General features: G+C 36.3%; 1 protein-coding gene across 2 annotated transcripts in view; it reads right to left on the reverse strand.

Annotated features, from left to right (window-relative positions):
* Window positions 1-13,600, reverse strand: part of PRKDC (protein kinase, DNA-activated, catalytic subunit) — an 82,622-nt gene that overhangs the window by 67,099 nt on the left and 1,923 nt on the right. For both annotated transcript variants that reach the window (XM_052704559.1, XM_052704558.1), the window contains exons 4-22: window positions 13,414-13,488; window positions 12,354-12,462; window positions 11,092-11,204; window positions 10,333-10,432; window positions 9,787-9,842; window positions 9,624-9,654; window positions 8,538-8,695; window positions 8,196-8,342; window positions 6,728-6,892; window positions 5,896-6,064; window positions 5,173-5,222; window positions 4,470-4,607; window positions 4,032-4,181; window positions 3,462-3,577; window positions 2,625-2,784; window positions 1,645-1,731; window positions 1,146-1,265; window positions 619-778; window positions 256-362 (exon numbers count right to left, since the gene is read on the reverse strand). In XM_052704559.1, the coding sequence (XP_052560519.1) occupies window positions 256-362; window positions 619-778; window positions 1,146-1,265; window positions 1,645-1,731; window positions 2,625-2,784; window positions 3,462-3,577; window positions 4,032-4,181; window positions 4,470-4,607; window positions 5,173-5,222; window positions 5,896-6,064; window positions 6,728-6,892; window positions 8,196-8,342; window positions 8,538-8,695; window positions 9,624-9,654; window positions 9,787-9,842; window positions 10,333-10,432; window positions 11,092-11,204; window positions 12,354-12,462; window positions 13,414-13,488 (2,211 nt within the window). The remainder of the gene's footprint in view (window positions 1-255; window positions 363-618; window positions 779-1,145; window positions 1,266-1,644; window positions 1,732-2,624; window positions 2,785-3,461; window positions 3,578-4,031; window positions 4,182-4,469; window positions 4,608-5,172; window positions 5,223-5,895; window positions 6,065-6,727; window positions 6,893-8,195; window positions 8,343-8,537; window positions 8,696-9,623; window positions 9,655-9,786; window positions 9,843-10,332; window positions 10,433-11,091; window positions 11,205-12,353; window positions 12,463-13,413; window positions 13,489-13,600) is intronic.

The raw sequence follows: 13,600 nt of genomic DNA on the forward strand, positions 1-13,600 counted from the left end.
CATATAATGAAACCAAACAGATTTCTGGAAGTTCCCCTTCCCTGCATCTCTCTCATTCTCACCCTAGAATGTGACATCTTTCCAACTGTGTTGGTGTGATGGCACTATGAGCCACACTGTTAAACAGGTTTCACCAAATTGACTGATGTAAGGTAAAAAATAACCCCGAGAAAAAGAGAAACATATGAGAGAGGATGAGATGCACTGCAAAGTGATTAATTCACTTTCAACTCTAAAAAACATCAATGTTCTTACCAATGAAGAAGTTTTTGCTTTTCTTAAACGCTGTATCACAATTTTGTTAAATCCTTTCTGGGCTGCTCGGGAAAGCTTCCTTACTTCCCAGTTATTTTGGGGTTCAACTGATTAAAAAAAAGCAGCATATAAATATTATCTTAGTATACCTGCACCTCATGCATGTACTCGTGGTTTTTTAAAACAAATGACCACAAGAAACAACAGCAACAAAACCACTGAAATCTTAGTTCAAAAATAATGGTGAACTTCTGGGGCTAAAAGAAATGATACTTTTCCAACTATAAGAACAATATAGACTAAAAAGAATATCACACTCAAGTCTCTAAGCATAACCATGAAGAATTAATTGCCCATACATACCTGCAGTTGCAGAGTTTTTCAAATAACCATCAAGAAGAGGTAGCACATCCTTGTAATAAGGTTGCATGATATGCCTGGGGATGTGAGCTGACCAATCTTCCAAAGCATCCAGTCCCAGATCAGCCATTGGCGTACAGCTAAGGCCCAGCTTAAATGCATTCTGTGTGTCAAATGTAAAACCATTCGTTCTCCTTTTTAATGAGTATTATAATTTAAAGGGAGATACCATATTTGCAAGCTCTGAGCGTTCAAAACATTTTCCTTCCTAGCAACTTTCGTCGACTCAATTTCTCACTCAAAATCAGCACAGGACATATCTGTTCTATTGTAATGCAGGCACTAACAGAGTTAGTCAAGTACAAAGGCATACTCAGACAATTTACTTCATTATCCAGAAAACCAACCCATTTCTACTCTGTCATGCTGGAGATAATGCAAAGTTTGACGGTTCCTAACTTTGCTCCAAAAATTTGGTACATGTTTTAGAAGGAAAAAAAAAAAGTTAACTACACATTGCTTTGACCTACCTGCAGCGCAGGAATATATGCTTTGATATCAAGCATTATGATGTCATGGGGTAAAGAGAGTAAAAAATTTAGACAGGATGCCAGCAACTCATCTTTATACTGTTTCATTTTTGCTGTAACCTAAAATTCAGAAAAATATACCAAGAACAGTCATAAACTTTATGAGGTCTTGATATTACCTATATTAACATCCACGTAAAATACACAACTCAAAAACAATACTGGAATGTAATCCATCTGCAGATGTTTATCATGAAGTACTCAATGCACAATTATCTTGATGCACAAATGAGAAATAACTCAGTGACCAATACACTGTTACTGATACTGAGAACAAACACAGGAAGTATAAGATTTTAAAACCCTCCTATACTGCAAAATTCAAACAGCTGGAGTACTGCTATTATATATATTGTAAGATTTTTAAGAAGATACAATTTTGACAGAGTAATTTATGCTTATTTTCAGATTAAGTAAGCTAGCCAGCAAAATAACCTACCTCTTTTCCAAACTTTGCAAACAGGGCAAAGCAAGAACTCTTTTCAGAGTCTTCAGTAGCTTTTCTGAGACTCTTTGGACTGACACCCTACCAACAGAATCCACAAATCAACAGTGTTAAAATCTGTAGTAACGTAGCACAAACATAAAATACAAGTTGAACTCACAACAAATCTGTAACTGAGGAACTCTTCATCACTGAAAACTTAAAATGTTTATTCTCTCAAAGCTTAGTAGTACCACGAACACTTAATTTTCTACTTCCCTTTTCCTTCAATAAGTCATAAAAGAAAGAGAAAATCTCCAAGTGTGAATGTGCAGGTGGCAAGCAAGCAGCTCACGACAGCATCTACAGTACCAACATATTTATTGGGAATCAATTTTGCTTCACTTGGCACTATTACCAGCAGCAGCAAGAACAGTTCTGTGGGGAGCTACACAATATGGGATGACACACTGTCACTGTACAATAGCTGTCATATCAGAAATAGCACATCCACTTTCTGTGGAAATCAATGAGCAAGATACTACATGTACACTCAAGAGGTTGAATAATTAACCCATATGTCTTTTCTGTTATGACCAGACTGTTCCCAATAACCAAACTATCTTCTGTCTGCATGGCAAGCACGCTTCCTCCATTGCTCTGCTCACCCTGCTCAGGATTTTGAAACAAGCATTACACGTGGATTGTGTTTCTTCAGAAACAGAGCTTCTAGTCTAATTGTTGGCTTTCTATGCACTTTCACCTGCAGCAGCAAGAACAGTTCTAGGATCTGTGGGGAGCTACACAATATGGGATGACACACTGTCACTGTACAATAGCTGTCATATCAGAAATAGCACAAAACATTGAAAGCCAGTGGGTAACAGTTACAATAAACTTTTGGCACTGCACATACATGCATAAAAGACTTACATTAAGAACTGTCCCACCAGTAATGAAACACTCTACATCTCCAATGGGAAAAGACATCTCACCTCAAAGTATTTTATTTTCTTGGCAATCTTCATTGTAACAGAAAGCAGCTTGTAGAATCCACTGATAAGAGGTAGTCTCGTTGAATGTATAATAAGCTCGTAACCAAAGGAATACATCCAAGGCTGAAAGTATTCAACATGTTTATCTGGTAGTATGTCTCTAAAGTAGACACACACAAATCATACGGAAAAAAAAAAATGGGGGGGGAAGAAAAAGAATTTTATTCAAACATAATTTTTTCTCTTCCCAAACTTTCACATTAGCACCAGGAAGACAAGCACTGTATCTAAAATGCACCCCCAAAGACAGCAAGGTACTAATTACATGCCACCATCCAAGGTAACCATAAGAAGATCTTTATTTTGCTTCATAGTGCAAAGCAAATTCTTCCTCCTTACACCTCACTATCAAATTCGTACAGACACACAAACATACCACATTACCAAAACAGACTGCAGTATTGCTATAGGAAATCAGCTGGACCTACACTGACAAGCAACACTGTTCCTTTCACTTAATGCCTGATATTACCTGGCACACAACCATTTCTGGTCTCTGAAATATTACTGTATATATGGCTAGTGTAATATGGGAAGTTACAACATGTACTGAAAGATAATTACAACCAAATAATCAAATGATGTTTCCTGTTCTCCAGATGAGCTACCGTGTTTTTTACCCACATCTCAGATGTCTGAAACACAGTTTCCCAGCTAATCACCACTCTAAAATCTTGATTATGGTCGTAAGTCAGAAATATGCTCTTAAATAAAACTCCCTCTAAATTTCTTCCAATCATTTTGTAACTTTTTAACTACACAAAGATATATTAGTACCTGCAGAATTCTACCAAGTTTATAAAGGCAATAAAGTCCGTAGGTTTCTTTGGCTGAAGGTTTGAAGCAGGGTCAGAAGTAGGCTCAATAAAAACATTGTCGGTTTCATTTTCATCCTAAAATGAAACATTGAAACAAGAACACTGGATCTCAAACAACACAGAAATCATTTACACCATTTTTCCAGATAAATCATATGACTCTTCTGCTTTTTGTATTTGTTACAATCTAGTCTGACACAAACAACTGATGATTGGCAGATCAATAATTAATAAAAGAGTAAGAAATAGTTGCCAATAAGGAAAAAGTGAGTACAAAACCAAAATCCACTAGATGCCAGAGTAAAGTCTATAACAACGGATCCTATCAGCTACTTCTGAATCTCATGTTTCCATCTGCTAATACTGCAGTGCAATATCAAAAAGTATGACGTAAATTGTTTTAACAAATATGACTATTACTTCAAAGACATTACAAGGAGCTATATAATCATAATGAAAACAAAACAAGGAATGTGATCTTGGTTCCTTTACTACAGCAGAAATTAATAGTCATGTCATTAAGTCTCACCTGCTCATGGACATTCAGTTTCTGAACAGTCAGATCCAACTTCTCAATAATCTTCAAAATAGATTTGATGAGTTCATCATACAGCAACCGATTCAGAGACTGCAGTGGTGAATTTCCAGGAAGAAAGTTTTCTTCTTCAAAAATGGATTCCTTTGTAGGAGGAAGAAGGTTTGTGTTTCGAAACAGCAGTAAGAATTAACTCTTGAATTTACAAATGAAGGCTTGAATGATTTAGACAATCTGGCTTTAGAGGTTTCTTATGCTATAGAAGCCTAAATTCATCCCTATTTAACTAATTTATCAGTGACAAAATTCAACAAAAAAAATCAAGAAGTTATATTGCAGCAGGACATCCAGAACAAGTCTGAGGTTAGAAAATCAACAGCAAGTCTCAGGGTTACTTTTCATCTTGGATTACCATGTTAACTATGTCTTTACCTTCATCATATCACAACTCAGTAAACTTCTGAAGAGATACAGATAGTCCTTATAGGTTGGTACTTTCCATTTTGGTGTCTCAACCTCTCCAGCTTCTGGGAAGTCTTCTGATCCAGAAGTTTCTTTTCTGAAAACATCCTGAAAGGACAGAGTACTTTTCAGAAACACCGTATAACGTATAGCATCCTGACTCAAGCTAAAACAGCATGTAAAATTACTTGTCTATGTAGAAACCTGAAATGCTTGGCTTTCTTATTTAACCAATCTGAAAAGAACAGAAAAGCATCATCATCTTTTAAAAATTCTAAGTCCTTCCAGCAGTCAGTTATGTGAGAGATTCCTGCTGCACAGGATTTAAGAGCTTTATCATCCTCTTGACAGAAACACTGAGAAAAACTTTGAGTTTCCAAATTTTGCTAGCCTGGAAGAAAGCTGGGTGACCTTAACCACAACCTCCTTAGGTGACCTACACAAAGAACTCCAAAGAACAAATGTATATTCCCTGCTATAACATCCATTACAAGAGAAACATTGTTATTATGCTGATGTAGGGACCACAAACAAGTAACAAAAGGGATAACATTCAAGACTGACAGTAGTATTTCTGGTTTTAGACCTTGATCTGTTTGCTGGACTAGATGTCCAAGAACTGGATAGTATATTCTAAAAATTTAGATGAAAATTATTTAAAAAGTTATTTTACCTTTGAAAATGTCATTGGCTTGGAGAATACTCTGATTAATCCCTGATGCACTGCAACAAAATAAAATAACATCAGCTGTACAGCACACTCCAAATCACAAACAAGGAAAACAGTGAAAAAGCCACGATAACAGAAAGCCACTGTAAGATAACTGAAAAACTAAAAATCATTATAACAAAATGCCAGCATGCTGGAAGCTACTAGAATTGCCAGCTACCAATACTATCACACTTAGAATCTTAATAACTGCATATTTGGAATTTTCATATTTTACTGTGAAGTTTGAGAGCTTAAAATGCATGCATTGCTAATATAGGTGATGTTGTCCCTACCCTCCGTGATATTTTATAAGTGCAACTGAAAGAATACTGAACAGATTTTTGTACTTCTTTTTTTGTGAAAGCCTTCCTATCCTACAGATAATACATTCTCCTGCCTTTGATCATCAGCATACTATCAGCTAAAGCAAATCTTAAAAGTCTTCCTAAGTGGTTCAGCGATGGATTTGAACCACCCAAATTCCTCCCCTCTAACTTCCCCTCCTCCTCCCTCTCCCCCCCCCAAAAAAGTAGAAACACAATAAAAACTCTATTTTTTCATTAGAAAGGAAGCATTTTTCCATCCATTAATGACTCCGAACGGCTCTTCCATAAAACTGTTAGAAATAGTTTATCATTAAGGAGGAGAAAAGAAAATAAATCAAAACAAATATCACAGACTCACCAACAGTGCCAATAAAACTCCAGAGAACAGGACCTTTTATTGAGAGAGCTAGAAACACTTTTATTATAGATCTGCAACAGACTAACTGCATTTTTTCACTGTATTGTGGAAAGCTATTGATTTGTAGCACAACTAGATGTTCAAGAACTGGAGTGTACACTTCTGGAATCTGGAAGAAACAAGCAAAAAAAACCATACAAATACAACAAAATAGCTTCACAAGAGTTTACACTGTGGCCTATTCTGAGAAACAGTAGAAGATTTAGCAGGCAAATTTATCTCAGACATTGAGAAAAACAGAAAATTTCCTGGAGCACATGATAAAAAGTGGTTCCTGAGCAGTTTAGAACTACAATGGAGCCCACTGTAATCTTATTAGGAAAGTACCATTTACTTAAACAAGAAAAACACAGCAGTAAAATCTGTTCACCCTTAATCTGAAAACAGAATCAAAATAATCTCCACCTTAGCCTCACTTCCCAGCTTCAGATAGCATATGGAAAAAAACCCTCATTAGAACTCAGACAATACACAGAAACAGAGGAAAATCTAAGTATTAGCCTCGGAGAATACACTAAGTGTAAGTACCAAAAGCTTTCAGTACATTCTAAAAAATTCAATTAAGAAAGAGTATATTTCAAGCATTTTCTCTATTCAAATAAAATCTAATATTCTCCTGATATTCTCCCACCCTGTAAGAGCTAAAGCCATAATATTTCAAATAACGAAACACCTTCCATCACAGGTATTTTAAGTTCACTGTTACTACCTTCTCATACATTGCAGGTTGCATTAAAAACTTTTTGACTGGAACTTTAAATACTCCACTTACTGTGTCTAAATGGAATATCACACTTGCGATGGACTGGAGGAAACTTGGAAGCTGATACAGATGGTCATCCATTGTCTCTGCCTCCGTCAGGTACATTTGCTTACAGCGCTGAAGGAGCTCAACGTACATGGCGTCAACATCCGTAGGATGTACAGCTTTGCAGGGCTTACAGAGAGAAAACAAAACACCATTTTGCAACTTTACACAAGCAAGCAAACATGCTGTAGCACTAAAAACAAGTCTCTGCTACAACAATCATAACAATAATCACTTTGAATTCCCCATGAAATTGGTATCTGGAATACAGCTTTAAACATATCAAATAGGGCATTACAGAAGCTAATAGTGAGCTTAACATTTGAATTAGCTGCATTAAAGAAATGTGGCGTACCTTAATGGCTTTCCAATTATCACTCACAGGCTACAACAACATTTAACCCAGCAGCCTGAATTCTCAACTTCTGTTATGTCAGGATCTACATAAACAGAGGATGAAAGACTACTTCTAAACTTACCAACAAGCAGAGCGCATCCCAGACAATACTAGAGGTACATAATAATGCTCTCACTGCAACTTAGGTATCATTCTATAGGCATCTGTATTTAGCATAAGCTAGGTCTGAAAATAATCTTAGGGAAAAAAGAACCTAGAAGCAAGACACAGGCAAAACCAGTCACAGGAAACTGACAGTAGAAGAATAACAGACTGACGTAGGCAACAATGGAAAACAAAAGTTAGGCTAAAGGTTTAATGTGATCTGCTTAAGAGAGTAACAAAAATCATCCACTGATCACTTGTAGAACCGTTTTTCTGTAATGTTATGAAGTAATTAGTAAGCTCAGAATTATCTTAGTATTTGGACTGTGAAATAGTCTACCTTGAGCCTGAACCCACCACTCAATGTGTGTTCTTTTTGCAATTACTCACTGCAGTGGCAGCAAGACTTGCTTCTTCACCAAGCATCTGAAACTTAACCAAAATTCAGTCTATCCAGGCCAACAGCTATCAGTGTTTCTAACTAAAGATCTGTGCACATTAAAGACTTACAGGTATTTCAGTATTAAGATCCATCTTCCTCTTAAAGTTCTCAGAATTATACTATTTTTGTATTTAAATTATGTACTTCTAATTAACTTCTATCGCCTAACAGATATTTTAATACGGTTCAGTCAATTCAGTAATTTTAAACACTTAATTTTTAACTCATTCCTTTCTAACTCACATCCTGGAAGAGAAAGACTAAGTTGTAACAATGAACGCTCAAAATGCTACAAAACAAATGCACTCTGCTCAAATTGCAGCAAAACAGAAAGAACTCAGCTAGGAACCAGCTACTCTATCACAATACTAGTGATTCTTAGGAGCGCATCTTGAAACAATTTGCTCTCCACGTGACTATGGTATATGAATCTTAGCTTTAAACCCATTCAGTACGCTGCTTTATCAGAACAAAATCCCTGCACATACTGCTGCAAACAGCCCATATCCACGGATAGCAATGGACAGCTCCTTGTTGCTCGAATCCATTCTTCTGATGATCCCGTAGAACTGCTCCATGAAGAACTTCAGTTTGCTCCTGTGTAGCTCTGCATCCTTCGCCACCATTAAGGACATCTGTAGAGCAGATATTGAAATGTCAGGATTTCCAGAAATTAACAGTAAATCCTAAAAGATACCTAGCTCATAATATGAAGTATTTCAATCAAAGTAATTACTAGATTCACTGAACTTGCAAGCAGCAAATATCCCCTCTCCTTCACGGAACCTGACTTTGATTTAACCTCAGAGATCCCAGGAAAGTTACAATACCTGCTTGAGGAATGAATCCAGTGCATTATGACCAGCTTTCTTCAGCTCTTGATTTGTGTGGCCACACCATCTACACATTGTTTCGAAGAGCATGACATAGCTGTCCAAGAGCAGGGTACCAAACTGAGCAGCATGCCAGCTGAACAACTGTAAACCAGCTGCAATTTAAAAACAATTATCATTAAAAACCTCATATTCCACTGTCTGAAAACAGGCAAGACAATTCAAGTGCACATCAGGACTTCAGGTGGGTGTATTTACCACAACTGGAAGGCATAAAAGTGTATTTTTCTAACAGCTATAGTATCAATATCCAAACACTGAAAACTTAAGCACAAAAACAACTCTCTAACATACCCTTCTTTTAATAGAAATCATAGCATTGTTCTCAGATTATCTTCATTAACAGTAAAAAAAAGTAAGGGACTTTACTTTTATTGCAAATAATTGATCACACATTTCACAAGGATTTGGTCTGGTTTTGTGCTGAGGACATATTCTCAAGTCTACTCCTCCTTCAAATTGTTCAGAATACAGGTAATTTCACAGTCTCAAATTTAGGCATAAATTAAATTTTAAGATCTGTAAGAATGTAACTGTTTAACCTAGCCAGACTACCTTTAAAGAAGAGTTTACACCTTACAGTTGCTGTGGGCCAAGTGCTGAAATCTCACATTTTAGCACTTTTTGAGTAAGCCATAGATATTTCACAGGTCAGTTTCTCATTCCCTTTGCAGACTTCGTTTGTTCCCAGCTTCCCTCTTTTTTGCTCCTAATTTGCTACATTGCTCTTCTTTCTACTTCTAGCCTTCTCATACCACAATTTTGTATTCACTGCAGAGGGACAAATGGCATCAAGTATAATTCTGATCATAAGCCAATTATATATACCTAATTTAACCACATACACATTTAATTCTTTAGATTCCAACCTAAAGTACTCCAGTTCTGCTCCCTGATAAGCTCAGAAGACAAGACTGGAAAGACATGGAGAGAGCCAACAGAGAACAAACATTTCCTGAAAGAATAATTAATCACATGAGTGGTAGAGCCCAAAGTACAAATTAAGATAATTTACAATCTTACCTAGATGTACTGCATATCGCTTCTGATCGACCTTAAGATTAAAAAAAAAAAAAAAAAAAGTCATCAAAATGTAAACTATTATTCATCTAATGAATTTATTAGCTGAATAATACAATAAACATATTGACAGAGCAATTAACAAATTAACATACAGCAGATCTACCTGTGGCCTGATAGCTTTCACTGCAAAATCAAAAATCTCCTTTGAAGTTTGAGCATCTGTGAAACAAACCAATAAGTATTTTATTACTGACACACAAAAGGTTACGTGCAGACAAAGATACTTTTACCCAAAGCTAGGGTAGAACAGAAGAAATAGGATTGGAAAACTTCAAGTATCTCAAGGAGCATGGATTTATTTTTTTTTACTGAAATACTTGCACCTATGAAAAAAAAATGTACATCTGTATTCAGTCTCTTCTAAATGAAACACTTATCTGTATAAAAATGGCACTCCAGCTTCAGTGTACCTGTCTCCGCTGCCCACTTCTGGTTAGAAAGTAGCACTTCAAAGCTTTACATACAGAAACACTGTAATCAAGCCATCCCACATGCAGACAGACCACAAGGACCATGTAGCTGGATAGGCCTTGCTTTCACGTAAGTCATCTAACACTGGAGAATTTTTGTTCTGAGCACACAATAAGAAATAGTGCTGTTTGCTGGCTGTGTAACAATTAGCTGTCTTTCATACAGAAAAACTACATACCTTCATCCACAGACTTGGTAAAGTTGTACATGAGTGCAGTCAGTCCCCTCAGGCATCCTGCTACAACAGGTAGCTTGGGGACCCTCGTAGCTGATGTCATCTAAATCAAGTGAGAATTGAAAAATATAAATAGATATATCCTCAATCCAAAATAAAATTACATCCTTTCTCAGTTCCTAGAAGTGTAGTTAAAATAACACACTCCAACTGTCAGTACCTATAGCTACTGAAAGAAACATCCAGTATTCAGAAATTTCAAGTAAGTTGGAAAGGTGTTTAACTACAAAAGAATAAGAAATCTTTCAACAAGTATAAAATATGTCCCATCAAGGCCAAACATAGCAAAATTTAGATAGAACATACTAACTTCTTGAAAGTAAATAATAAAGTAAAGTGAAGCTGGCACAACTCCAGTATTTCCCAAAAGCGCAAGGATTCAGCAGCCAATAGAGCCCAAATCAGATGCTTTGAGTGAGTGGCAATGTAACTTTGCTCTGGTACTACTGCAATGATCATCACACATCATCTTTTCTTACAGTAAATTGATCATTCGCCGTCTGATGGCCTTAACATTTTTACTTTGAAAACTTTTCAGAACCAGAGAACTAAAGCAGTCCCTTAGGAAGCATTTATGCTCATCCAGTTAGATCTCTATAAGATGTAGTAGATACAATACTAATCCAACATACAGCACTACGTATACCAAATGAAAACAAACATAAAGCAATGAAAGAGCCTGAAAAAAAGTTCCAGACATACCTGTGTTTTAAGCTCTCCCAAATACGCTCGGAATAGTTTTTCAGAGTTGTTAATCATGTCAGTAGGATGGACTTCTCCCAAAACTCCCAAAAGCTCATAGATCTTCTCCAGTACTAGAAAGTAATTTAATATTACCAAATATTACTTCCTTTATTATTTCCACTGCAATTACTACATAACTTGCAAGCACAAGAAAACCATTCTTGAGGTTTTTACTTAATGATTAGCATGTGGGAAGACTGGCTCTTCATGGCACACATAAATACATAGCTATATATCTATACAATGTGACATGAGATGCATTCCTATTTATTAATGCCAAATATTCTTTTTTAAAAGGGCTTAGAAAAACCCACTGGGGTTAAGGCCAACAGCTAGCAGAAGTTACTGAGCTTGAGTTCAGTCTAACTGGGTTCTGCACATGCACAGCACGCTGTGTAAGGAATAGACCTGTCAAGATAAAATCTTAACTGAAACTGAAAGGCCATCAGACTAGAGCTCCTATCAACATGCTAACTTCAAGGCAGGGACTGATGATCTCACATTAGAGTTGATCACTGCAGGAACTATCAAACTAAAACTGCACCTCTGTGGAACAACAATTGTTAGGGTTGGAATAGGGTTATGACAAGCTTTAGCCAACAGCTGGCGATTACATGAACTTCCATCAGGACTGGCAGCCTAGAAGTTACTCTTTATTGACAAAAGCTCAAATGTACAGGGGTAGGTGTGCGTATCATTACGAAGCAGGTACAGTACTAGCCTGTAAGGTTCAGCTACACTGGGTTAGCAGTGAGCCTGGAAAAAAAAAAAATCTAATAGCCTGGGCAAATAATCACAGAAGGGCTTAGGTTGGAAGGGACCCCCAAAAATCATCAAATTCCAACCCCTTGCCACAGGCAGGGCCACCAACCTAAATAAGTTGGTTTACACCAAGAAAGCTGGAATTACTGCCAGGATTTAGGCGTTCAGAGACATATATTCTTTTACATCACCAATGTAAAATAACATATACGTCATTACTGCTCAACTGAATTATCTAACTGTTCCCATCTATAGCTTACACATATATGCAGGTCTACTAAGAACAGCAAACTGCATGACCACAATCAGAAGACCTGAACAAATTTTACTAGCTCTAAAATATGACAGCTACCATTTCCAAACACACTTGCAAAGGGAATACAATCCCAATTTATGTGGGGAATGATTAAATAAAAACAAATAAAACAAAAGATGCAGGCGGGAGAACTAAAATCTACCTGTATCAGAAACTTTACTTCTTATAGCAAGCTCCCCATAAAATTTATTAAAGATTTCCCCAACTTTCATCTCTTCCATCAGGCAGGAACGTCGTAAGCTTTGGAGCAACTGGAATAAATAAGTAACAAAGAAAAGTTAGGAAAATAATTAGGATTAGGATAGCAGTATTATTTGGTCTAAATAAAAGCACAGTTCATAAGCACAACGTCAACTTCAATAAATCATTCAGCAAAACAGGATTAAGGTAACTCATCCAAAGAAGAGTACTGGCATGAAATTGATTTCTTAAGAAGCTATCTTCCTATGAATACATAATAAATAAATCTTCATAGTTAACATGCTTAGTATTAGTATTATGCTATACTTACTGTCATATATTACATACAGATCACATGAAAAATACATAGTGTACACAGACACACACATACATGTAAAACAAAAAGCCACCACATATGCTTATGAGTCTGTAGCAGCTTTTACCACATTCTGTATTTTTCTGCCTTCAGCTGCACAGCTAAACTAACCTGTAGAAGAACTGCCTCTCTCAGAAGAGAGCTTTGTTCCTCAGTAACACAACTCAGCAGGTGCAAAAGCATTCACAAAACAAAGGTCTAAGCGCATTCACAGGAAATACATTACAAGATTGCTGTTCACACAGCAGTAAGTGTTCTGAAAAAGTCCTTTTCTTCCACTTTTCATGCACAGTAATACATGATATTGAGGAACACGGTATTTTTAATTTGAAAATTTCTCCTTAAAGAACCATAATAACTGGATAAAGATAAACTGGAAAACAGAAAAATCTGTGACTGCCACAAAGCAATTTGTCTTGCCAATAGATGAAGGAATTACATGTTTACATCTGAGCAATCTACTGTAGGAATATCAAAGTCAATTTGTCATTAAGACATGTATTTTATTAACATCTAATATTGGACTATCAATATGCTTTTGCTGTTGTTGTGCAAAGATCTTCCTCTTGACATAGCAGAACTGCATCAATACAACAGATTTTCTAATTTTTTCTAGGAAAAAGATAAACTATAAAATATATTTTACCTTAATCAGAAGTTCCAGAGCTGGAATTCTACATTTTGCTGCTCTCTCTTTTGTATAAACACTAATGCAAGTTTGCTAGATAGAAAAAAAGCAAACATTGTAGTACTCATATAGGCCCTGAAATAAACTAGTAGCAAACAAAATAGTTATCTACCTTTTTAAAGCGTCTGATCCTAACAAGTGGAAG

This window comes from Tympanuchus pallidicinctus, unplaced genomic scaffold (assembly GCF_026119805.1).
Source record: "Tympanuchus pallidicinctus isolate F22 unplaced genomic scaffold, pur_lepc_1.0 scaffold5, whole genome shotgun sequence".
In the NCBI taxonomy this organism is placed as follows: Eukaryota; Metazoa; Chordata; class Aves; order Galliformes; family Phasianidae; genus Tympanuchus; species Tympanuchus pallidicinctus.